The sequence below is a fragment of the Geotrypetes seraphini genome, chromosome 1, assembly GCF_902459505.1.
Source record: "Geotrypetes seraphini chromosome 1, aGeoSer1.1, whole genome shotgun sequence".
Taxonomy (NCBI): Eukaryota; Metazoa; Chordata; class Amphibia; order Gymnophiona; family Dermophiidae; genus Geotrypetes; species Geotrypetes seraphini.
In genome coordinates, this window is record NC_047084.1 from 72,876,662 (window position 1) to 72,902,649 (window position 25,988).

General features: G+C 43.5%; 1 protein-coding gene across 3 annotated transcripts in view; it reads left to right on the forward strand.

The window, feature by feature from the left end:
- Positions 1–25,988, forward strand: part of ADAMTS12 (ADAM metallopeptidase with thrombospondin type 1 motif 12) — a 521,425-nt gene that overhangs the window by 419,790 nt on the left and 75,647 nt on the right. For 2 of the 3 annotated variants that reach the window (XM_033933191.1, XM_033933212.1), the window contains one exon: positions 18,380–18,553. In XM_033933191.1, coding sequence (XP_033789082.1) covers positions 18,380–18,553 — 174 coding nt within the window. Of the gene's footprint in view, positions 1–18,379; positions 18,554–24,813; positions 24,937–25,988 lie in introns of those variants that run through there. The other variant, XM_033933202.1, reaches the window with a different exon arrangement.

The following is a 25,988-nucleotide window of genomic DNA, read 5'->3' on the forward strand; positions in this document are numbered from 1 at the left end:
CATTTTGTTCATGTTTCTAGACACTAAAATTTTCTTGTCTGAACAAACATACAGGCCTTATAGGCCAAAACATGAATCGTGTTGAGTCTTTTGTCTGCTATATTATAGCGTCACCCATTTGTTACTGCAATAAAGACATTTATAAGTACTCATTGCCATCCTGACTGTCTCCACCACCGTTGTTTGGTGCTTTATGGAAATCCCCAGGAGAACTCTGAGATCCATGGTGATCTGACCTGCCTCCAGGATGAGATTTGATAGTGGCTGAAGATGCTGAGAGGGCCTAATTTTGCAATCCAGACACTGCCACATAATTTTTTGTAGACCCATTAGGCCACAAAACCAAATGACATTGAGGTTGATTTTGAAAGTTGCTGTCTTAAAGAGACTACAGAATAGATGCTGTGGCTAGTGAGAACACTAAGGCAGGATTTGGGCAGTACTCATTGCTTTGAATAAATTTACAGTCCTGAATATGGTTGGATGGTCATCCTGCTAGTAGTTCAGCAATTTTTCTGGACAAGAAGCTAGGTTTGGCTCTTCTAAGAGGTACATATGCAATAGGTACATATATAATTGAACTCTGATGCCCTATTGTTCCAATTTAAATGAGAAGCCAATTTATTGCTGGAGCATTGGAGTGAGAGACGGATTAATGAGAGATTGTATTAATGTTCATTGTATCTTGAAAGTATTACTGCAAGCAATTATGAATTTTCGTACCTTATTAAGAAGGCTGTCTGTGATGTGTTTGAATTTTGTAACACTAAGAAAGCAATTTCATCAGGATCCCCTTACTCACCTACCCCATAGTCTGCTTATCTTACAGAGATAAGTTCATGAGGAAAGATTTCAAAGCAAATTGCTAATCAAGCAAACATATTATCTTCTTTACTCCAAAGCACCCCCTCCTCCGATATTCCTGCCTTCCTACTGTTTTTCTATTTAAAGGAGTAATAAAATAAAGAACTGTTCTATAATCCAAATCCCAGGGTGTCATTTATTCATTATAATTGCAAATGTCACCTACAGTTTGTGTTACTAGCCTCTCTGAAACCAAATTAGAGTTACAGCAGATAAACTACAGTGTAAGTATCCATATTAAATAGTTTTTGTTTTATTGTACTTTTACTTAGATACCCTGGTGTGGTAGTTCCTATTGCACTCCTCTGCCTCAGCGTGTGGTGCCACAGTGGGGGTTATCAGCCACCTCCTTTACATCTCCGTTACATGTATGAGATGGAAGGCAGCATATATCAGTCAAGTGTTAGAGTAGTAGTGAGCTGTGGTGAGTACATCATGGTTGTCCATGTGTTTTGAGAGGAAAATGGTGGTACAAGGAGCTATGCTTTTGGACAAGTCACATAACCCTCCACGAAAACTTAGGCCTCAATATTCAGAATGTGGGAACAGCCTGACTACTTTCCGTAGTCCATGGTGATCCTGGATATTGAATATCCAGGTCAAAGTTCACTGCCTCAAACTTAGCCTACCAAAATGACATATCGCAGTGATAGGGTAGATTGAATTGGTGGAGGCATAGCGCTATAAGTTAAGGAAGGTCTTGAATCAAATGGACTGAAAATTGTACAGGAGCTGAAACACACCTTGGAATCCGTATGGGTAGAAATCCCACGTGTAAACGGGAAAAGGATAGTGATAGGATTGTACTATCATTCACCTGACCAGGATGAAATGACAGATACTGAAAGGTTATCAGAAATTATGGAGGCTAACAAACTGGGTAACACAGTAATAATGGGTGAATTCAACTATCCCAATATTGACTGGGTAAATGTAACATCAGGGTTGGAACCCAAGCACAGTACAGGATAAAGCTTTGGATTCTTGCCCAGAAATAGCTAAGAAGAAAAAATTAAAAAATTTAAATTGAATCAGGTTGGGCAGACTGGATGGACCATTCGGGTCTTTAACTGCCGTCATCTACTATGTTACTATGTTAGAGTATGCTAGGGAGATAAAATTCCTTGGCGAAATCAAGGACTGCTTTATGAAGCAGCTGGTTCAGGGACTGACATTTGACGAAGCAATTCTAGACCTACTTCTTGGTAAAGTAAATGACTTGGTGCAAGAAGTAATGGTGCTGGGGGTCACTTGAAAACAGTGATCGTAACATGATCAGATTTAGTATAATCCCTGAAACAAGCAAACCAATACAATAGCATTTAACTTTGAAAAAGGAGACTATGATAACATTAGGAGAATGGTAAAAAAGACACTTAGAGGAGCAGCTACAAAGGTCAGCATAGAGGTGATACTGGAAGCCGTGGGATTAGAGCACCAAGGGAAGAAGGATAGATGGAGAAAAGAAGAGGTCCCAGGACAGAGCCCTGAGGTACACCAATCGATAGCAGAATGGCTGCAGAGAAGTATCCTCCAGAGTTTACACTAAATGTGACGGGAAAGGTATGAAAACAATTTAGTCTACAACATTTCCATACCTGGCAGCAAAATGGTAGAATCTTTTACCAGCACAATTAAGGAACACCCCCTCCTAACAAAACCTAACAAAACCTAACTATTTGGAAAATATCTTACTCCCTCCACTCCAAACAACAGGCTATGACTAACAGAGAACAAACAAGAGAAAAACCACCTCCCCCATCTTCATATATGATCAAGCTCTCTACATACCTATCGCCCCCACAAACCAGGAAAGTGACACTCATACCAGAACCCATAATGTCAAGATTATAAGCACCAGATATGGCCAGTCTTATCTACCAAACCATATACCATAATTATATGCCAACACAAACACAAACCAAGAAATCTATGTCATGAACTCTAATGAACTAATGTAAATCCTGAACATGGCCAAGCTCTTCTAAATTGTAAATTGTATTGAACTCCTTCTGGGGCATATTGGTGATCCATAAATTCTCATGTAATTTAATAAGGTCTATTGTGATGTACAGTTGGATCCAGTAGGTTTGGGTGGATTGTGGAGGGCTCACCACACAATCCAAGGGGGATCTTTTATATGACCACAACATGGTGTGGTTTCTCCTCAGGAAGGATTTCACTAGGTCAAACACATCCACAAAGGTCCTTAACTTTAAGGGCACAAAATTCAAGAGCATGGGAGATTTTGTCTATGAGGCACTGCAAAACCAGGACACAACAGATAGTGTGGCGGTACTGTGGTCGGCTCTGAAATCTACCCTACAGGAAGCAACCAACCTCTATATAAAAATAATTATATAAGAATAAACAACGGAGAAATAAGAAACCCCAGTGGTTCTCCGTGGAGATCTCGGAACTCGTTAAACAAAAGAAAAAAGCATTTGTATCCTACAAGCAATCACAGCGACTAGAAGCTAAAAAAGCCTATCTGGTGAAGTCTAGAACTGTTAAAACAGCAGTCAGAGATGCCGAACTTCGGATGGAAGAAAATTTAGTTAAGAATATTAAAAAGGGGGATAAATCCTTTTTCAGATATGTTAGCAACAGAAAAAGGAACACAGACGGGATAGTGTGCATGAGGAAACCCGACGGTAACTATGTAGAATCAGACTCCGATAAAGCCGAACTACTAAATGAATACTTCTGCTCAGTCTTTACCTGTGAGGCACAGCTGCAGACAAGGGAGAGTTCAGAAGACCCGTTCCGGAATTTTGAATTTACCACCAGCAGCGTATACCAAGAATTGACAAGGCTCAAAGTGAACAAAGCCATAGGACCGGATAAACTGCACCCCTGAGTGCTTAGGGAATCGAGAGATGTCCTGGCGGAGCCGTTAGCTGTGCTCTTCAATCTTTCCCTAAGTACGGGAAAAGTCCCATTGGACTGGAAAACAGCTAATGTCATTCCGCTCCACAAAAAGGGATGCAGGTCGGAGACCGCAAATTACAGACCGATAAGTTTCACATAGTGTGCAAGATTATGGAAAAGTTGATTAAACACAAATTAGATACGATCCTGAACAACGAGAGACTGAGGGATCCCCACCAGCATGGATTTACAAAGGGAAGGTCCTACCAGTCCAATCTGATCAGCTTCTTTGACTGGGTAACAAAAAAGCTTGATATGGGAGAGTCCCTGGACGTCGTGTATTTGGACTTTAGTAAGGCTTTTGATAGTGTCTCAAACCGTAGGTTACTGAACAAGATGAGTTCGTTGGGACTAGAAGAAACATTGACTGCATGGGTTAAAGACTGGCTCAGTGGCAGACTTCAAAGGGTGATGGTAAATGGTACTCCCTCCGAAATGTCGGAAGTGATCAGCGGAGTGCTGCAGGGCTCAGTCTTGAGTCCAGTCCTATTTAATATCTTTGTACTGGACCTGCCTAAGGGACTTTGAGGTAAAATTGCATTATTTGCCGATAACGCTAAACTGTACAACGTAGTGGGCAAGGGCACCATGCCCGACACTATGACACAGGACCTACTTTTACTGGAAGAATGGTCCACAACTTGGCAACTGAGTTTTAATGCCAAAAAGTATAAGGTTATGCACCTTGGCAGTGGAAACCCATGCAGGACTTACACCCTGAATGGTGAGACCTTAACAAGAACTGTAGCAGAACGGGACCTAGGAGTAATCATTAGTGAAGATATGAAGACTGCCAATCAGGTGGAGAAAGCTTCATCCAAGGCTAGACAAATGCTGGGTTGCATCTGAAGAAGTTTTGTCAGCCGAAAGCCTGAAGTTATAAAGCCACTGTACAGGTCCATGGTGAGACCTCATCTGGAATATTGTGTTAAATTTTGGAGGCCACATTATCAAAAGGATGTGCTGAGAATGGAGTCGGTTCAGCGAATGGCCACTAGGATGGTCTCAGGACTCAAGGATCTCCCATATGAAGACCGTCTAGGTAAGTTGCAGCTATACTCTCTCGAGGAACGCAGAGAGAGGGGAGACATGATAGAGACGTTCAAATATGTTACTGGCCATATCGAGCTGGAAGAAGATATCTTTTTCCTTACAGGACCTAAGGCAACAAGAGGGCATCTGTTAAAAATAAGGGGTGGGAGATTTCACGGTGACATTAGGAAGTATTTCTTCACCGAAAGGGTGGTTGATCGTTGGAATGATCTTCCACTTCATGTAGTTGAGGCCAGCGACGTGCTCGATTTTAAGAAGAAATGGGATAAACATGTGGGTTCACTTCAAGGAAGTGCTTAGGGGGGAGGGTTCTTCGAGTGGGCAGACATGTTGGGCCAATGGCCCTTTTCTGCCGTCATATTCTATGTTTCTAAGTTCATTGCAGTGCCCTCTGAGGTGAGCCACTGCTCTGCTGGGATGTCTTTGTGGCCAGTCTACTAAAAATTATAGCCCCCCTTCTACATCACAATGGCTTGTTTTGTGCTATGTTTTTTGACATTGTTTCAGATCATTGATTAAACCATGTCATATCAACTGAAGAACTGATATTTAGAAAGGAGCTAGGTGGGGGTGAAATTCTTTAATTTTAAAAGAGTATCACTTTGCCTATCTGTTTAAATCAGTGATTCAGTAGCAGATGTGAACTCTATATGGCTTTTATTAAAGCGCACATTAGCTGTCCTTATCTCTTACATTTCCTCTCTGCTACACACAAATCTTTGAGCAATCAAGAGGCAAGGATAGGACGAGTTACTGGTCAGGTAATAAATTGCTTTTTGACTTGGATTGAAACTACATGGCAAGAATCCCAGAAAATGCCTCTTTCCTATAATCCACTGATAAAATTAGTAATTTTCTAGTTGGTTGGACTCATTGGCAATTGAAAGGTGTTTGTACTTTTGCCCATCTGATGTGAGATGGCAATCAAGTGAAAGTCTGAAACTCACCTTCAACGAATGCAAGTACAACACTGTTTAACATATTATTTTATAGATTTACCTGCAATAAATGAAGATTTCAACATTTTCAAATCAGTCCTCTCCTGTTCTAAAACTCTTCCTAATTTATATAAGTTTATTAAAGAAGCCTTTGAAGAACCAAGCATAATTTAAGTTAATATGGCACTTACAGTATGTTCTGCTGAGCTGGTGAATGAATGCAAGGCAGGTTTCAACAGTAAATCTTTGCATATAACACCAGAACATAATTAAAATCACAAAAGCGCATAAAACTATCATGAAAGCAAAAAATCATAAATACAGGGAAGGTCTGGAAACCTGATGTTGACTTTCGTCTATCCATAAAAAGTGGGAATATTTTTAATTCAAATCTCTGCAATCCTTTTTCTCTGCTGCAATTTCACAGTCTTCGAATTTTGTAACTCAAAGCGGACTTTGGATACCAGGTGGCGAAACTTTCAGGGAATATTTCTACTAAATGTTGGTCTTATAAGTTGTCAGCTGGCATCTTAGCTCATATGTTATTATAAATAATTTAATGCTGTTCCGATGAAGGCAACTATATATATCAGATCATTTTTTCTTATCTGTGGGCAAGCTAACTAATAATAATAAGCAGTTAACATTTTTTTTAAATGTTGAGGAGAGTGCTATTTTTTTTCAGTATTTTAATTATTTAATTCATTTTCTATCCCGTTGCCCCCCAAAGACCTTAGAACGGGTTACAGATTAAACATACATAATTTCAGTACAAGTTTACAATATAAGTTTTTATCATAACCTGACACATACTAGGGGGTCTAATATCAATATACATAACTAGTATTTTAGCCCGTTACATTAACGGGTGCTAGAATATATGTCTGTATGTCTTTATTTCTGTCTCTCTCTCCCTCACGCTGTCTTGTCTCTCTCTCTCTCCCTGGCCCCCTTTGTCTGTCTGTCTTTCTATGTCTCTCCCTGCCCCTGTGTCTTTCTTCTTTTCTTTCTATCTATCTGTCTCTCTCCCTGCCTCCTATGCAGCAGCATTTCTCTCCCACCACTTCCCTGTGCAGCAGCCACAGCAGCATTCCCTCCCCCTCCATTTCCCTCCCCCCACACCATTTCCCTGTGCAGCAGCATTATTTCCCCTACCCCCATTTCCCTTCCCGCGGTCTGGCCAGCTCCCTTAGTCCCTTACCGCCCCCCCCTCTCTCCCGTGTGGGTCGCAACTGTTTGTTAGATGCAGATAAAAATCAGGCGCACCCAAATAGCTCGAGACTCTTAGTGCCCATCAGTCCGGAACAAAAGATCTGTGAAATTGTAGTAAAAGACTTAGAGAATAACCGAATCGTTTACAGGAGAAGCAAAAGCACAGACAATTTAAACTTTCTAAGGAAGAGCTCCTTCAAACGAAAGTCTGCCTCAAATCTTACAGACATCATAGCTACAAATGATAGCCAAACGCCCCAGTGGACATTAAGTGGTTCTTCTAATGTCTCAGATAAAATCAGTGGAAATCCAGAGAGGAGATCAAAACGCTGGCGAACTCCTATCAGAGCCAAGGATTTTGACAGAGTGTTAAAAACAGTAAGTAAAGTTACAGAAGTTGCTTTGAAGAGAGAGAGTGCCAAGGCCACAAACTCCCCTCCTAGAGAACAAAGAGTTTCTCGAAGCACTGAAAAGGACAGGAGAAGGTATGTCTCTCCCACATGTAGCCCAAATCTCCCCCATTCAAGAACTATTGGTCTTAGCCCATGTCTCTCTCAGGTTACTATCTCAAGTTTTGAAAATGATTCGCTTACTGTTGAGGCTAAAGGCCACAGGGCATCAGAGAGCGCCCCCCAGAGCTCGCTTTGGGTCCGGCAAGGGCTGCGTGTCCTGAAAACCTTCCGATTCCAGCAGCGTCTGGAGCACTCTACACACGCTGCTTCGGGGCCTTCTACTGCCCTGATTTGCTGGGCAGTAGAAGGCCCCGAAGCAGCGTGTGTAGAGTGCTGCAGACGCTGCTGGAATCGGCAGGTTTGTCGGGACCACAGGAAGGGAAGGGGGGAAGGGAATAAGGGAGCCGGCCAGACCGCAGAAAGGGAAAGGGGGTAGGGGAAACACTCTTTCCTGCTGCGGGCGTCGGGTTAGGGGGCGCGCCAGAGAGATCAAGAGGCTCGGGTTCCTCCACTGTAGCTTTGGTTTTACCTGCTGTGGCCGTCAGCATCGGCGCACAGGGCAGCGGCGGTGAATGTAGCAGTGGTGGAGTGAGGCAAGACAGTCGGCAGTGTGCGGCCGTGGCCGGAGGGTGCGGTATTTGGTTGGTGTGTCTCAGACGTGCGGGCGTGAAGAGGTGTCGTGTGGTGTTGCTGAGGAGCAGGAAGCAAGCAGTGATTGGGTGGGGGAGCATCCTCCTGGGCAGTGATTGTGCAAGCCGCCGTGGCCTACAGGCTCCACGCCACCATGCGCATGCGCCCTCCTACCTGTGGGTCCCTACAGCTCACGGAAAACGAGAGCACGCAGGTGGGAGTGCGCATGCGCGCTTAGGGCTTTATTATATTAGATATACAGTTTACCAGTTACAACTTGCCATAGTTATCTTTAAAGTACAAGGTTTTCAGTACAAGTTTTATACTAATTTGACACACATCAGTGTATTTTATATAGAGGTATCTATGGCGTCCTTTTACTAAGTTGAAGTAAGCACTAAAGCATACTTCCTGCAGCTGGAAATGTCTTACCAAGGAAGAATTCTCAGACAACCCGCAGTAATTTTGGCATCTTTGTGCTCTTCCCATGCACTAAAAAATGTATTTTATTTTCTTTAGCACTGGGGCTATGGGGAGCTTGGAATGGTTTATATGAATTTGTTCAGGTACTCAAACATTTTTTCCTGTCTGTCCCGGTGGGCTCACAATCTATATAACATACCTGGAGCAATGGGGGGATTAAGTGACTTGCCCAGGGTCACAAGGAGCAGTGTGGGTTTGAACCCACAACTGCAGGGTGCTGAGGCTGTAGCTTTAACCACTGCACCACACTCTCCCTGGTTATCTATATCAGCACAATGCCACGTACTGATGCTAACTGATTAGTACGTGTGCGTATAAACCCTTACATAACATAACAAAGTACTTGTATATTGCACCTACGTCTTAGTTCTGTACAGTTAACAGAATAAAATGTTACTGTACATTCACAGTGAATTATAATCCCTGGTTAGAAAATGTATCAAAGAAATATGGTTTTACCATAGATCTGCAATCCCTCCCATCCCCCGGAAGCCTCCCCCCTATAATGCTCCCCCATTGTAGAAAGTCCCCTCCAAGGCCAAATATCGTCCCCAGGGATACTTTGTTGCTGGTCCTTGGTAGGAGGTGGGGGGAGGGGTGAAGGGGGGCTTGGGATTTTTTTGGGGGGGTTCTTTATTCCTCTTTGTGAAGCTGTATAGCCTTTTGGTATTCTATTGTATTATTCTGGGGTGTTGACTTGTGGTCTGATTGACAGCTTTTGCTTCTTTTTGTGATGTGCTTCACTTTCAATAAATAAACAGTTACAAAAAAAACCCAAAAAATCAAATATGGTTTTAGCAATTTTCTGAATGCAAAATACATGTTAGAGCTTAGTATAAAATTGCCAAAATGTTTGGCATTCTAAACATATCCCCTTGTAGAAAAAAAAGCAAATAACCGCAAAAGGGAAAAAGTGAAGTTTTCTGTATAATGTGGGGGGTTACAACCCCCCAAACCCGCCCCAACGCCGGCGCAATCTCTGTTAAGTAAAATGGGGGGGTTCCCCCCCACGCCCCCCGTCGGAGCCCTTTAAAATACTGTTTTTCTTCGGCGCGCTTCCACCTTGCGCTCAGTTGTCTGTGCTGGGTTGTCGGCTCGTCTTTGTCGTCGCGCACTTTTGACCTGTCACCGAAATTTTAAATAAACTTGAAACTCAATAGTGTGGGAGGAAAAGCCTCAGATCGCCGTATTCTGCAAGTACAAGACTGGAAGAAGCATCCTAAAGAGGGAAAGAACTTCATAGGCTCAAAAACCTCCCACTTGAGCACATTTCAGTATTCACAGCTACTGTGCATTATCAATTTTCTTTAGCTCTTTAAGTTCAAATCTGTTTTATTGTGAACGTGAAAAGAACAGAGAACAAGATCAAAGGAATCAACATCCAACAATATAGAATTTCAGAAACAGGCAAAAAAGCAAATCCAGCCTCCCACCTCCCCCAAACCACCAAACCCCCCCCCCAGTACATCTTCCCCTTGGAGACCCCCTCCAGAAATATATAAAAGACGACCAAAAGGTCTCCCAAATTGCAAAGGCCCGTACTCTTGTGGCTCTTGGGCTGAGTCAGGAGGAACCCCCCCCCCCAAAAAAAAAAAAAAAAGAAGAAGAGGACAGGCAATGACTGATCATGGGAGCAAGCGCGGGGAACATTAGTAAGCTAAGCAAGAGGATTCAAAAGGAGGCTACGACCTCGAGGAGGTAAGGAATCCAGGTAGACTCCCCATAGCAGCAAGTAGGTGCACCGCCACCGAGGGCGACCAACCGCCTCTCGGGCTTCCCAGACAGCCAAATTAGGCACCAGAGACTGCCAAGTCCAATAAGAGGGAGGCTCAGAAACAGTCCAGGATTGCAAAATGCACTTACGAGTTCTTTAGCTCTTTATAACTTTTGTAACTTTGTTAGTTCTCAAAAACCATAAACATTAGTACTGTGAAACTTAAATTCAAAAACCACTTATCTCTGTTCAAGTTTGATACAACACATCAGGGCATAAATTCAAAAACCACTTATCTCTGTTCAAGTTTGATACAACACATCAGGGCATAAATTCTTATCATGGGTCAAAAACCTTGTTTAAGCAACTACTTATGAAATTATCTTATTTTTTTTAGTATTGTTTTACTTTTTCTTTTCAATACCAAGCAGCTTTTCAACAACTAAAAGAGCACTTATCTTCTTCCCAATGGTGGCCTGCACCTTTTCACATCAAAGCTTTTTCAGGGGAGTGCTTCTTTATAATGTACATTAGCTGTTGAAAATAAAAAAAAATAACATCAACAGAGTGAATGGAGCACTGTTTAATTTGTATATAGCGTTTATATTGTCATATTGAATTGTATCTTTAACATTTATGATCCCATGTTAGTATCTATTAAATGACTCACAAAATATGACTTATGTAAAAGTAAAATTGTGCCTAAATAGTGGTTTTTGATTTTTAAGTTTCACGGCACTAATGTTTATGGTTCAGCTGTGAATACTGAAATCTGCTCAAGTGGGAGGTTTTTGAGCCGATAAAGTTCATTCCCTCTTTAGTATTAAATTTGTTATTATGATCTCCCAGATCAAGAGATGGTAAAAAGTATTACGATCTTTATTGGAACATACATGAACTTTTTCAGTATCACTTCATTTAAAACTGTCCCTCCAAATTTAACCTTGATGTTCATTCTGGATGGCTATTCATTATCACTTAAACAAATCAACTGGTTATAAAAAAAAAATACAGCATTCCTTTATTATGGCCAATGAATTTGACACGCTGTGTATTTGGCTGAATGATGCACTGTAATTCTGACATGGACTATAACTGCCACGATGTATCTCTTAAACATGGCGTATTATTCTATAAGAGCAAATTGTTGTAATTAAACAATGTTAGTAAAGTCCAATAGCTCACCTAAAAAGACAACGCTGTGCTGCATCTTTGAAAAGCCGATCTGAAGATGGCGCTATAGTTTTATTCATGGCATCTTGACAAAACAGCTAATCAAAACCTGGCAAACAGTAGTGATCAATCATTGGAAGATGTGATTGTCAATCATTCTGGCTGACTAATTGCAGCATGTTACTAAAGGACTGACATTAAAACCAACTATTTGCATTAAACCAAAAGTTCTGCTTGTCCAGTCAGCAAAAACATCCTTGTTAAAGCTTTTCATCAATATATTTATTGTAAATATTTTCAAGTCCTAATTGAACAGCTTGATGTCAACAATATAACAAGTGAAGGTCATTAAGAATACAAGAGTTTTCATTCTTTAACGCATTCTATAGGAGTTATTTGTTATGTTCATAAAAATGCCTTCCATTCAATAGAATTATTGAGGCCTTGAGGCTCAAGAGAATTTAAATGAAAGATCTAATGTTCCATTTGTAATAGGCTTCTATCACGATTACTGCCTCTCCTATTCTTGATAGCCATATCTGGACCTTTAAGTATAGCTATGTTATAACAGATGCAAAAAAAACCCCCAAACAAACAACAAAAAAACAGTTGAACATTTTAAATGCTGTAATTTTAATATATTACACTAGTCATTAAGCCCGTTACATAAATGGGTGCTAGAATATATGTATGTCTGTCTTTCTGTCTCTCTCCCTCCCACTGTCTCTCTCTCCCTGGCCCCCTTTCTCTGTCTTTCTGTCCCTCTCCCTGTGTCTTTCCTCCAGGTATTTCCCTTCCCCTCCAAGTCCCTGTGCAGCAGTATCAGCATTTTCCTCCACCCCCCTTCCCTACTCTTAGCACAATGTGGCCTGCTCCTTTTGGCCCCTCCCCCTTCCCTCCCGCTGTGTAGCCTGCTCCAAGGGCCCCCCCCACCTTCCCTTATCGTGTTTCCCGCAGGCAGGCCCAGCATCTCCCTGCACGTACCCTTTTTTTTCTGTTTCCCTCCCTCGCGTGGCTGCCTGCCTGGTCCCACTGAGCAGCTCGCAGCTGGAGTCTCTTTCGGTGCTTCCCTGCCCAGCCGGCGGTCTGGCCTGCTCTGGGCGAGTGTGGCAGGGCTCCTCTCGATCCCTGCCAGCATCGGAAGCCTTCTCCGACGCTGGTGCAGCTCATGAGAGGAGCCGACACGGCGAACTGGAAAGCAGGGAGTCCAACGCTGGCGGCTGGGAAGCAGTAAGGCTGGGGACTCGCGCATGCGCACTCCTACGGCCATGGACCTACATCTCACAGATCAGAGATTACGGAAGCATGCAGTTGAGTGCGCATGCGCGGCTAGGGGTTTTATATATATAGATTACATTACATTGATGTCTTCTATCATGCCAATACCTTTCAGTTCTAGGCGGTTTACAACAAGAAATTAGCCTGGGCATTCCCAGGGAGATTACAAGGTTGATAGCTATAGTATGCATCGGGATCTCGGAATGGTCGATACCGTTTGGTTAGATCATTTGACAAATTTCTTGAATAGTGTGGTTTTCAGTTCTTTCCTGAATTTTTTGTAATTCAGTGTCGTGGTCTGCAGATTTGAGAGGTGGTGGTCTATTTTTGCTGCTCTGGTGGCTAGTAGACCATCATATATTTTTTTGCTTTGTTTGCATGCCTTTGATTGGGGGGTGGGTAAAGTGTGCTTGAGTTCTCCTTGGTCTGGATGTGTTTTGCCAGATTAGGCAGTTGTTCAGATAGCTTGGTCCATTTCCATTTAGGGCTTTGAATAGGGTGCAGTAGAATTTATGTTGTATGCGTGCTTGTACTGGGAGCCAGTGTGAGTCTTGGAAAGCTGAGGTAATGTGGTCGTATTTTTTTCAGTGAGTATATTAGTCTTAGGGCTGTATTTTGGACTGTTTGTAATTATTTTAGTATGTTGGCGGGGCATGACAGATATAGTATGTTACAGTAATCCAGGAGTCCTCGGATTAGTGCTTGTACTATGAGTTTGAATTGTTCATTGTTGAAGTATTTTCAGACTTGTCTTAAGTTGCACATGGTTGCAAATGCCTTCTGAATTGTTTTGCTGATTTGAAGTTGCATGGTGCAGCCTTTGTCTATCATTATTCCCAGCACTTTTAGGTTGGGTTGTAAGAGATATGTGATGGAGTTTATTTCTAGGTTTGTTATGGTTGGGGTTTTGTTTCTTTCTAGAAGTAAGAATTTGGTTTTGTCTTGGTTCAGTTTTAATTTGTGGTCTCTCATCCATTTTGACATTGTTTCTAGTGCAATGTGTAGTTTGTTTGTTGTGTTGGGGGTGGTTTGGTTGAAAGGCAGGAGGATGTTTGTCTAAACATGTGCCAAGTATGGTTATGTAAAGGTTGAAGAGTGTTGGTGATAGTGGGGAGCCTTGAGGAACTCCGCAAGGGTTGTTCCAGGATTCTGATTGTTCATTGTTTGCTTTTACTCTGTATCTGCTTGAGCGGAGGAATCCTTCAAACCAATTGTAGACTTTGCCTGTGATTCCTATTGCCTCCAATGTTTGTAGTAGGATGTCGTGATCTACTAGGTTGAATGCCACTGTGAGACTGAGTTGTATGAGTAGCATTTTTTTGCCTTTGCATAGGTGTTGTTTGGCTTTGTCTAGGAGAGAGACTAGTAGTGTTTCTGTACTGTAGTTGCCTCTGAAGCCTGATTGTGAGGGGTGAAGAATGTTGTGGGTTTCTAAGTATTCGGTGAGAAATTTTGCTAGGGGGCCTTCCATTAGTTTAACGTATAGCGGTATTGAGGCTATAGGTTTGTAATTGGATGGCTGATTTGTTGCTCCCTTTGGGTCTTTCAGAATAGGGGTTATGATGATTTCGGTGATTTCTTGTGGAAATTGACCCTCTGTGAGCTTGTAACTAATCCACCGCATGAGATGGGCGCGGAATCTAGTGCTGGCAGCTTTTAACAGGTATGGGGGACAGTGGTTGAGGTCACAGGCTGCATGACTGTATTTTTTGTAGAGTTTGTCTAGGTTGTGTCATTGTGTGTCTAGGAAATCTGACCAGTTTCTGTCTGTTGTGTAGGCCTCGTTTTCTTTAGGTGGTATCAAGATTTCATTGAGGTGGTTTGGGGTCCCGGTGAAGGTGTTTCTGGCTGTTGAAATTTTGTTTCTGAAGAATTCAGCCAATTGATTGGCTGTAGGGGGAGGGGTGGTATTGGTAGCTAGGTAGGGTTTGGTGTCTGTGAGTTCCTTTAGTAGTTTGAAATGTTTTTTGGTGTCTTGGATTTCTATGCCTATCTGATTGGTGTAGTATGCCTCTCTTTTTTTTCTTATTTGTAAGATTACGCTGCAAATTAAGGCCTCCTTTTATGAAGCTGCATTAGGGGTTTTTTTAATCAAAGGCCGCTTTTACCACAGTGACTCATGATAAAAACCCCTAATGCAGCTTCATAAAAGGGGGGTATAGGGTTTTGTGAACCCATAAGGTGGCAAAAAATATGACTAACTGTAAATATGATTATTTTGGTTTGTATTTTGTATGTCATTTTATACTTTTGTATGTAAGTTTGTAACCCACCCTGGATAAGGGCGGGATATAAATAAATAAATAAACCAAACCAATGGAGAAAGATAAATAGTGGGGTTCCCCAGGGGTCTGTTTTGGGACTGCTGCTTTTTAACATATTTATAAATGATCTAGAGATGGAAATATCTAGTGCTAATGACACAAAGTTATTCAAGCTTATTAAATTGCAAGAGGATTGTGAAAAATTGCAAGAGGATCTTGCAAGACTGGAAGACAGGGCATCAGAAGTAGTGGTTGATGTTTAATGTGAGCAAACGCAAGTGATGCATGAGGGACAAAGGAACCCGCACTGATGCAAGGTTCCACATTAGGAGTCACCACCCAGGAAAAGACGATATTACATTACATTACATTACATTAGTGATTTCTATTCCGCTTGTACCTTGCGGTTCAAAGCGGATTACATAAGAAGAAGCTGGACATTTCCTGTTGAAACCCTCTGCTCAGTGTACAGCGGTGGTTAAGAATTCAAATAGGATGTTAGGAATTGCTCCATGGTGCTGCTGTACCTTGAATACTGTGTGCAATTCTGGCCACCTCATTAAAAAAAAAAAAAGACCACGATAAAATGGAATGAGAAAGAGAATAGAGAAGGGCAAAGAAAATGATAAATGTTTTCTGTGAGTTTGTGCCTTCCCTTGCTTACTTTCCAGCAGATGATATCTGCTGCCAAAATCCAAATCAAATGTTCTCTCTCACCCTTTCAATTGCACCCATAGTTTATATACCGCAGGACCATGAAGTTCTATGCGGTTTACAATAATAAAAAAAGTTACAGATTGAGTAGTACTAACAGAGTTAAGATTTAGCGGTCAGTTATTGTGGGGAATGATTGGCCTTTGGCCTTCTCCATAGGCCTTTGGCCTTCTCCATAGGCTACTCTTCGTCCTATGCTGCTTTTCTCCAGTCATTAGTAGCTCCTCAACCACAGTCATTAGTAGCTCCTCAACCACAGTCATTAGTAGCTCCTCAACCACAGTCTTCAGATTGTGGTCCTCATACTGCTTTTGCCTATCAATATGTCTCAAAATTGGCAGAGAAAGAAATGTGGACATTCCAAAGGCTCTGGCTGCCTTGATGAGCAGACTGATGGACCATGCAGGTCTTAATTAGAGAATGACACAGGGAAGAAATTTGTCCCTGTCCCATCCCCGTCAGCTCGGTCCCCGTCCCCGCCCCCACAAACCATCTGATCCCATCCCACCCACACAACCCTTCGTGCGATCCAGCAGCCCCATCCCTCCCTCCCACCTGCCCGACCGCCTGCTCGCTCACCACGGTCCGAGCCTCTCCCTCCCTCTCCTTCCCCTTCTCTTCACTGGCTTCTTTTAATTTTCTCTTAACAAGCATCCGGAGCCTTGAAGTCGCATGTGGCTGCCAGAAAGTCCTCCTCTGACGCAACCGGAAATAGGAAGTTGCATCAGAGGAGGACTTTCCAGCAGCCGCATGCGACTTCAAGGCTCCGGCTGCTTGTTAAGAGAAAATTAAAAGAAGCCAACGAAGGTAAGGGGAAGGGACAAGGCCATTCACCGCTCCATGGGGCAATGAATGGCCTTGTCCCCGTTCCCTGCGGCAACCTTTTTTTTTTTTTTTTTTACATCCCCATTTCGGCGGGTTACCCTCAGCTTCATGTCATTCTCTAGCCATTATTTACTGTGTTACAAATTAAAATGTGTTTGATTTTCAAGGTCCTCAGACAAAATGGGCCAGAATACTTAAAGAATAAGTTAGCCCTTTACACACCTTTGAGACCTCTGAGGTCCTCTCAAGGAACATCATTCTCTGTACCCTCATCGAAAGAAATAATACGATGTGATACCCTCCAGTGAACCTTCTCAGGAATAGCCCCCATGATCTAGAATTTACTCCCAGAAGGGCTATGCCTAACTCGAGATTATATCTACTTCAGAAAGCAGATGAAAACCTGATTCTTCTCTCAAGCCTTTAATACATAGGGCGAGTGACTGTACACTCATTCTGCCCCAGAACTAGCTTGCTATATGCTTATGTTTATGTTTATTTTATTAATTTGATTAATCGCCTATTCATAATTTTCTAAGTGATTTACAATAAGATACATAAGCATTTTAAAAAACATACTAATAATATTAAGATACAAAAGCATTTTAAAAAACATACTAATAATATTAAATAAAAGATAAAAAACAGACTCATGAACGGACAAACACAAGAACACATAATGATAAAGGGGAAAAGTTACATAATAAATGTTTTAAAAAGAAGAAAGGGAACATTCAAGGAAAAAACATAAGGAGGGATGACTTAACTACAGTAATTAAAAGTATTTGTATTAAAGACTAAAAGCATCTTTAAAAAGGAAGGTTCCTTAAATCTTGTTTAACTGTACAAACAGTTTGCCATGAGTTTAGCCACCAATCCGTTTATCCCAACAGGCTCTGAACCATCCATCTTGTCCCAATCTAATATCTGCATTTGGCCCCTCAACTATATGATAAGCTGTATTGTAGAAAAGCATTAATATCATATCTATGTTTCAGTGTTCTGATGTGTGCTTATTAGGTGTTTCATAAGTATTATGCTGGTATTGTATTATATCTTTCTTATTTGAATGTCAGTGCTGCTAATAAGTATATTTTTGAAACTGTTTCATGGTAGTCCTATTAAGTTTCAGTTTGCTGAATTTGAATTTACCTCTTTCATTGTATTTATGTTTATATTTGGTCTTTTTACTACTATTGTGCTGTTAACAAAATTTTACATTTTATGTTGAATTGTACTTGTTATAAACCATGGGCCTTGGGTGAATATCTTCATAGAGGCGGTTGATTAATCCCAATAATAAATAAATAAATATAAGGCTTCTGTTTGAACCAGCTTGCAGCTGGGCACAAAACAGTGAAATGTCATTTCTGCCTGTAAGATACATCCTGGATATACAGATATGGCTGGTGATGGCCACACAAAAATTGCCTTTTGGTTGCTCCTGATAGTCAGTGCCCTGGAGTTTAAGGCACTGTTAGATAAACCTCTTCATTACCCCATGATTTATAGGGCTCCTTTTATGAAGCCGCGTTAGCGGTTTTAGCGCACGCAGCTTTTTAGCGCGTGTTAAACCCGCGCTACGCGGCTAGAACTAATGCCAGCTCAATGCTGGCGTTAGCGTCTAGCGCGGCTGGCAGTTTAGCACACGCTATTACGTGCGTTAAACCGCTAACACAGCTTCGCAAAAGGAGCCCATACTATATGTGTTGCTGATCATTGGTTTTTTTTATTGATAAATATACTGTATATCTATGCTTGGTTAATATTAAAAGACTCATCATTTATCAAATTTACCAATTGTACAGATTTTCTTCTTTTTTTTTCACTTTCTTTTTCCATTTACAGTGTTCCAAAAACTGTGGAGATGGATTTAGGACCCGTGAAGTCTACTGTATAAACGCCCATGAGAAACGTCCTCTAAGACCTTTCCACTGCCAGTTAACAGGACATCAGCCACAACAAAACATTACTTGTAACATGGAGCCTTGCTCAATATGGCTTATGGGACCTTGGAGTGAGGTATAGTATGGCTATATGAGTAAATTTTCCCTGTGACTGGTAAACATTTAAATGATCCATTTATGGATAGTGCAAGGTTGAAATACTTAACTGCCCTGACATTATCTATATAATGAGGAGCAATGGAACGGCAGAGAGAGGATGACAAATACTATACAGTACATAAAGCAATGATGTTCAGCTGCTATTTGCATAATTTATATGTTTAGAAAAGGCCTGTTGAATGTATTTATAAATTCAAATACCACAGGCATAGTGGTTAGAGCTACAGGCTCAACACCCTCAGGGCTCTTCAACCTGGAGAAGAGACGACTCAGGGGAGATATGATAGAAGTCTACAAAATACAAGTGGAAACATAGAAACATAGAAACATAGAAACATAGAAATAGACGGCAGATAAGGGCCAAGGCCCATCAAGTCTGCCCACCCCAGTGATCCTCACTATCTATCTTTGCGGATAGATCCCACATGTCTATCCCATCTGGCCTTAAAATCCGCCACACTGGTGGCCTCAATAACCCGAAGTGGAAGACTATTCCAGCGATCAACCACCCTTTCAGTGAAGAAGAACTTCCTAGTGTCACTGTGCAGTTTCCCGCCCCTGATTTTCCACGAATGCCCCCTTGTTGCCGCGGGACCCTTGAAGAAGAAGATGTCTTCTTCCACCTTGATGCGGCCCGTGAGATATTTGAATGTCTCGATCATGTCTCCCCTCTCTCGACGCTCCTCGAGTGAGTAGAGCTGCAAATTCCCCAACCGCTCCTCGTACGGGAGCTCCCTGAGTCCCGAGACCATCCTGGTGGCCATTCTCTGGACCGACTCCAGTCTCAGCACATCCTTGCGGTAATGCGGCCTCCAGAATTGCACACAGTACTCCAGGTGCGGTCTCACCATGGATCTATATAGTGGCATAATGACTTCAGGTTTACGGCTGATGAAACTCCTGCGTATGCAACCTATGATTTGCCTTGCTTTGGATGAAGCTTGCTCCACTTGGTTTGCCGACTTCATGTCTTCCCTGACAATCACTCCCAAGTCTCTTTCTGCTACAGTTCTTGTCAGGATCTCGCCATTTAGGGTGTAGATCTTGCATGGATTCTGGCTTCCCAGGTGCATGACTTTGCATTTTTTGGCATTGAAACTGAGTTGCCAGGACCTAGACCAGTGCTCCAGCAGCAGTAAGTCATGCACCATATCGTCTGTCATTGCTTTTTTGTCTGTTGTGCTTTTGCTCACTACATTGCACAGTTTGGCATCATCGGCAAACAATGTTATTTTACCTCGAAGCCCTTCTGTCAGGTCTCTTATATAGATGTTGAACAAGATCGGGCCTAGGACGGAGCCCTGTGGCACTCCACTTATCACCTCCGACATCTCGGAGGGAGTGCCATTCACCATCACCCTCTGAAGCCTACCTCCAAGCCAGTTCCCAACCCATTTTGTTAAAGTGTCGCCCAAACCTAAAGAACTCATCTTGTTCAGCAACCTGCGGTGTGGCACGCTATCAAATGCTTTGCTGAAATCCAGATAGACGATGTCCAGGGACTCACCAACATCCAGCTTCCTCGTCACCCAGTCAAAGAAGCCGATCAGGTTGGATTGGCACGATCTCCCCTTAGTAAATCCATGTTGGCGGGGATCCCGCAGATTCTCCTCGTCCATGATCCTATCCATTTGGTGTTTGATTAGGGTTTCCATTAGTTTGCTCACTATTGAAGTGAACGGGTAGATGTGAATCGCTTGTTTACTTTTTCCAAAAATACTAGAACTAGGGGGCATGCGATGAAGCTACTAAGTAGAAGATTTAAAACAAACCGGAGAAAAAATTTCTTCACACAATGTGTAATCAAACTCTGGAATTTGTTGCCAGAGAATGTGGTGAAAACAGTTAACTTAGAGGGGGATTTTTTTTTTAATTCTATATTCATTTTATAACTTACATCAAGTGTAACAAAAAGTATCAACCAGTTTGACTTAAATACATCACTTGAATTCTACAATTATTCATATTAAATAGAATTATCTCTTTCCCTCATCTTTTCAACATCTTATAACGCTTATACCACATAATAAAGTCCTCCCCCCCCCCATCACATTCTTTCATTTGTACAAATCAGGGAAAATAATACTTATTCATTGCAATAATTTGTTAATGGCCCACATACATCCTGAAATTTATTACAATTTCCTTTCTGAATAGCTAATGTTCTTTCCAGTTTATAAATATCTCCAGCAGTCCTCCCGGCCCCATCGAAGCCTCAGACGTCAGGGCTCCAAATCAGAACGCTTTTCCAATCCTTCTCTGTTTCTCCTCACTCTCTCCTCTTCGGTTTCCTCTGACGTCGGGTAATTTTTGAATACATTATTTACATCAGCTTATCAACTCAGAGGGTTGGTTTTTTTTTTTTTTTAATTTCATTATTATCGATACATAATTCAAAGAATATTCTAAGGCAAACGTGGAGGGGCATAATCAAAAAAACTGTCTAAGTCCCTTTTTGGCCTAAGGCCTTAAACGTTGAAAGTAGAAGCAGGGAAAACCGTCCAAAAGAAGATATTTTTTTTGATAATGGCCTGCCTCTACATTCAGCTGTTTAAATGCCCAGACCACCACTATGTCTACACTTATACACCCATAATAAACCAAAAAAACGCCTAAGCCCCAAACGTCCAACACAAGGGCTTTTAGGCAAAGGAGGAGCCAGTCCTTCGCCTAAAAGCTGGATTCTGTAACCGGTGTCTGTCAAAAACAACACCGGTTACAGAATCCACCCCCCCCCCACGACATCAGGGCAAGAGGGAGTCCAAGCCCTCTTGCCCCGCGGCACCCCCGAACCCCCAATGAAGATCGGGGCAAGAGGGAGCCCAAGCTCTCTTGCCCCGCGGCACCCCCGAACCCCCAATGAAGATCGGGGCAAGAGGGAGACCAATCCCTCTTGCCCTGCGATCCCCAACCCCCCCGAATCCGATCCAGCCAGGAGGGAGCCCAAGCCCTCCTGGCCTCTCACCCCCCCACCCCCTACAAGATTGGGCAGGAGGGAGCCCAACCCCTCCTGCCAGGCGAACCCCCTACCCTCCACCCCCCACTACAATACGGGCAGGAGGGATCCCAGGTCCTCCTGCCCTCGACACAACCCCCCCCCAACGACCGCCCCCCTGCCGACCCGCGACCTCCCCGCTGACCCACCAAAACCCCCCAAACCCCAATCCCACCCCCATACCTGTTAAATGTTGGCCGGACGGACGGGTGCCAAGCCCGCCTGTCCGGCAGGCCAGCCGGCTCTAGAATGGGGCTGGATTGGTCCAGGCGTCTGAAACCCCGCCCACAGGTGGGGCCTAAGGCGCCTGGGCCAACCAGAATAGGCCCGGAAGTCTTAGGCCCCTCCTGTGGGCCGGGTTGAGGGTTAGGGGGCCGATCAGGGGTTCGGGGGCAGTCGTTGGTGGGGTATGTCGAGGGCAGGAGGGCCTGGGATCCCTCCTGCCAGTATTGTAGTGGGGGGTAGGGGGTAGGGGGTCCGCCTGGGCAGGAGGGGTTGGGCTCCCTCCTGCCTGATCTTGCAGGGGGGTGGGGGGCGAGAGGCCAGGAGGGCTTGGGCTCCTTCCTGGCCTGATTGTAATCGGGGGGGTGCCGCGGGTGCCCGGGGCAGGAAGGCTTGGGCTCCCTCTTGCCCCGATGTAGTCGGGGAACATCGGGGTGCTGCGAGGCAAGAGGGCTTGGGCTCCCTCTTGCCCCAATGTTGTGTGTGGGGGGGTGATGTATTGCAGCAGGAGAGATACCTCATCTCCCCTACCGCGATGCCATCACTCCTCTACCTGAACTGCCGCGACCCGCAGCAGGAGAGATAGGGCATCTCTCCTGCCGCAGGTCGCAGCAGTTCAGGTAGAGGAGTGATAGCATCGCAGTAGGGGAGATGAGGTATCTCTCCTGCTGCGATCATTGCTGTAGGGGGTAGGCAGGTTGCTGGGGCCGCTGAGCTGATCGCAGCAGCCACGATCAGCTCAGTGGCCCCTTTTTCGGCACTTAGACCTGTTTTGACTTTGTCTAAGTCAAAACGTATAAGTGCCGACTAGGCAACCTGCCTAAGGTTTTGGTTATACCTGCTGCACGCCTAGGTGTAGGTCGTCCCACCTCCCACCCACCGCCCGCCCTTTCCCCTCCTCTAAACACGCCTCTTTTCTCTCTGTGCGTTTAGTGGCAGGGGAAAGGCCTAAGCTGGTTTTAGATACGTCTAAAACCAGCTTTGATTATGGGTACTTGGGCAATCAGGCTTTTTGATCGTCCAAGTAGCCATTTAGGCCACTTTTTAGATGTTTGGGGTTTTTTTTATTATGAACCCCATAAAGTCCACATCAAGGAAGTGAAAGAAAACAAATATTTAAATCTATTCAAATCCATATAGAAGACATTGCCTGTAATACAAAAAGTTCAGTTCATACTTTGAACACCCGCCTTCTTTATCTAACAGGAATCTTTCTAACTGATCAGGTTAAAAAAAAGCATAAGAAAACTAAGTAATGGTTCAACATTTCCCTAGGAGTTGTTGTAGCAATCCTAGGGAAATTAATTAATCTAAGATTGTTACTTCTTGAAAAATTTTCTAGTGATTCAAGTTTTCTTCTTAGATTGATATTATCCTTAATTAGTGTCTCCTGTATTAATTTTGAGGATTTAATGTCCTGTTGCTGATTTTCTACTTGCGATTTAAAGTCACAAGTTATTTTTTTCAAATCAGAAATATCTCTATCATGTTCTTTAAGTCGAACTTCCATATGATGAAATTGAGGGGCTATAGTTTTAGGTATGTTAGCCACCAAGTCCCACAGGGCGTCCAAAGTTACTTCCTGGGGCTTATGAAATTGAGGAATTTGTAAATGTAAAGCAGGGGTGCCCACACTTTTTGGGCTTGCGAGCTACTTTTTAAATGACCAAGTCAAAATGATCTACCAATGATCTACCAATAAAATAAAATAAAAAAACACAAAGCACACTGTATGCATAGAAAATGTTAATCATCATTCCTATTCCAGGGTTTTTCAAAGAGGTCAAAGCAGATGACTCTAAGCACTATCACCTCAGTAACAACCATACAAAAATAGACAAATATACCCCCTCCCTTTTTACTAAACCACGATAGCAGTTTTTAGCGCAGGGAGCTGCGCTGAATGCCCAGCGCTGCTCTCGACACTCATAGGCTCCCTGCGCTAAAAACCTCTATTGCGGTTTAGTAAAAGGGGACCTTAGTGTAAAATATAGACAGCAGATATGAATTCAGACACATTTTGATCACTAAATTTAAAATAAAATCATTTTCCCTACCTTGTCTGGTGATTTCATGAGTCTCTGGTTGCACTTTCTTCTTCTGACTGTGCATACAATCTTTCTTCCCTTCTTTTAGCCTGTATGCTGCTTCTCCTCCAGACCTCATTCCTTCCCCCCAACTTTTCCTTCCTCTTCCCTGCCCTTTCTTTCTCTCTGCCTCCCTTTCATTTTTTTCTGTTTCTCTTCTTTCCTTCTGTATCCCTGCCTGCCCTTTTTCTTTCTTTCTCCCTGCCCTCCCCCAAGCCACTGCCACTGCCATTACCATCGGGGACCAGGACCCAAACACCACCAATAACAGGCCCCAAGCTCTCCCTGCTTCGGCCAACCAGCATTCCTCTCCCCGACGTCATTTCTGCCGTCGGGAAGAGGAAGGCTGATCAGCCCAAGATCGTGATCAACCTATTGGGGGAAATGCTGCCGGGTCCTGCCTTCGCGGAAACAGAAAGTAGGCAGGACCCGGCAGGAACAAGAACAAATGCTTCACTAACCTGTCTCCCGCATTAGCCCGTAGCGAACACTTGCTTCAGGGCTCTCAACATGTGCGTGCCGGCTTCCCTTCTCCCCCCCCCCCCCACCGGACATAACTTCCGGTTTCGGAGGGAAGAAAAGAGAAGCCGGCACGCACACGTTAGAGCCCGGAGCATAAGTTTGCTAGGGGCTGAAATCTCCAAGACGTTTTTTTTTTTTTGTTTTTTTTAATGTTCAGCAGCGGCAGATGACAGCTGGGCGGACCGCCCAGCTAAAAGGCCCTAGGGAGAACACTGGAGAGGAAGGCTGATCGGCCCGTAGATCAGGACGGCAACACGAGTGCGATCGACTCGAGTTGCCTTCCTGAGCTACTGGTCGATCGCGATCGACGCGTTGGGCACCCCTGATGTAAAGGCTTTAGCTCACCCACTGACAAGTCTTCCTGTTGCTGTTCTGGCTGGGCTAATCCAGCCCCAGCAGCTGTTCCTTCCTCCAGATCTATGTTCAGGTTCCCTCGAAAAAGCTGGAAACCTGATTCTCCATCCCCTGAAGTGATCTCCACTGCCTCCGGAGGAGGAAGCACTCTGACTCCTGGAAGCTCCCCCTCCCTCGGGGAGCTGGTAGTCTGGGGATGCGAGGGCGGTGCTCGCATGTCAGGACTGAAAGTCATCTCAAGCCCCAAGGAGGACTGCTGCGTTCCACATCTTTGCAGCGTCTCCAGCGGGGAGGTCTCTGACGCTATCGGCATGCCCTGCATGCGCCTGATGAGTTCCTTGATGTTGCCAACCGTGGAAGTCTCGGAGTGTCGAGAGGCATCAGCAACACTTCTCCCTCTCCTCTTCGGCATCTCTCTGGTAGGAAATTATAGCTGCACAAATAAAAGTTCTATACTAGAAGGAAACTCAATGGAGCAAACGCACAGCCGACCTATGCTATCTCCATCTTGAATCCCTCCTTCCATTATGTCACATTGCCTATGCAGCCAAAGACTATCCTTGATTGCTGAAGTACTAGTTTGCTGTAATAAACCTATTTGAGATTCTGATTTCTTTGTAATTACTTCTAAGGCATTCATTTTCTCACCTATAACCTTCATTTTGGATACTACTTGATCTGAAAAAGTACAAAGTTTTTGCATTGGACTCTGCAATAACAATTCAGACCTCTTAACCACTTTCCATAAATCCAAAAGTGATGAAATTTTATCTCCGATGTTGGCCCCTCCATGTGATATCAGCAAGAGGCTATCGGGACCATGGGTAAGAGAATGCCAAAACCACTGGATACCTTCTCTCCTCCAGGCAGTATGCACTCCTCTCTCTCCCAGCTTAGAGGGGTTTAAAAAAGGTTTGGATAAATTCCTAAAAGGGAAGTCCATAGGCCATTATTGGCACCTAGTTGGCTACTGTTGGAGACAGGATGCTAAGTTTGATGGATCTTTGGTTTGTCCCAGTATGGCAAGTCTAATGGAAATTAGTCATCTCAATATTGGTTTTGTTAATTATGTATCCTATCCAGATTCAATAGGCATGGATGTATGGCCCATTGCTCTGGGGAGCTTTCTTATAGGGGCAGTACTATTTATATAATTTTGCCCAAACCTATGCCCTACCCAACAAACATCCCCATCAAACATCATGTGACCC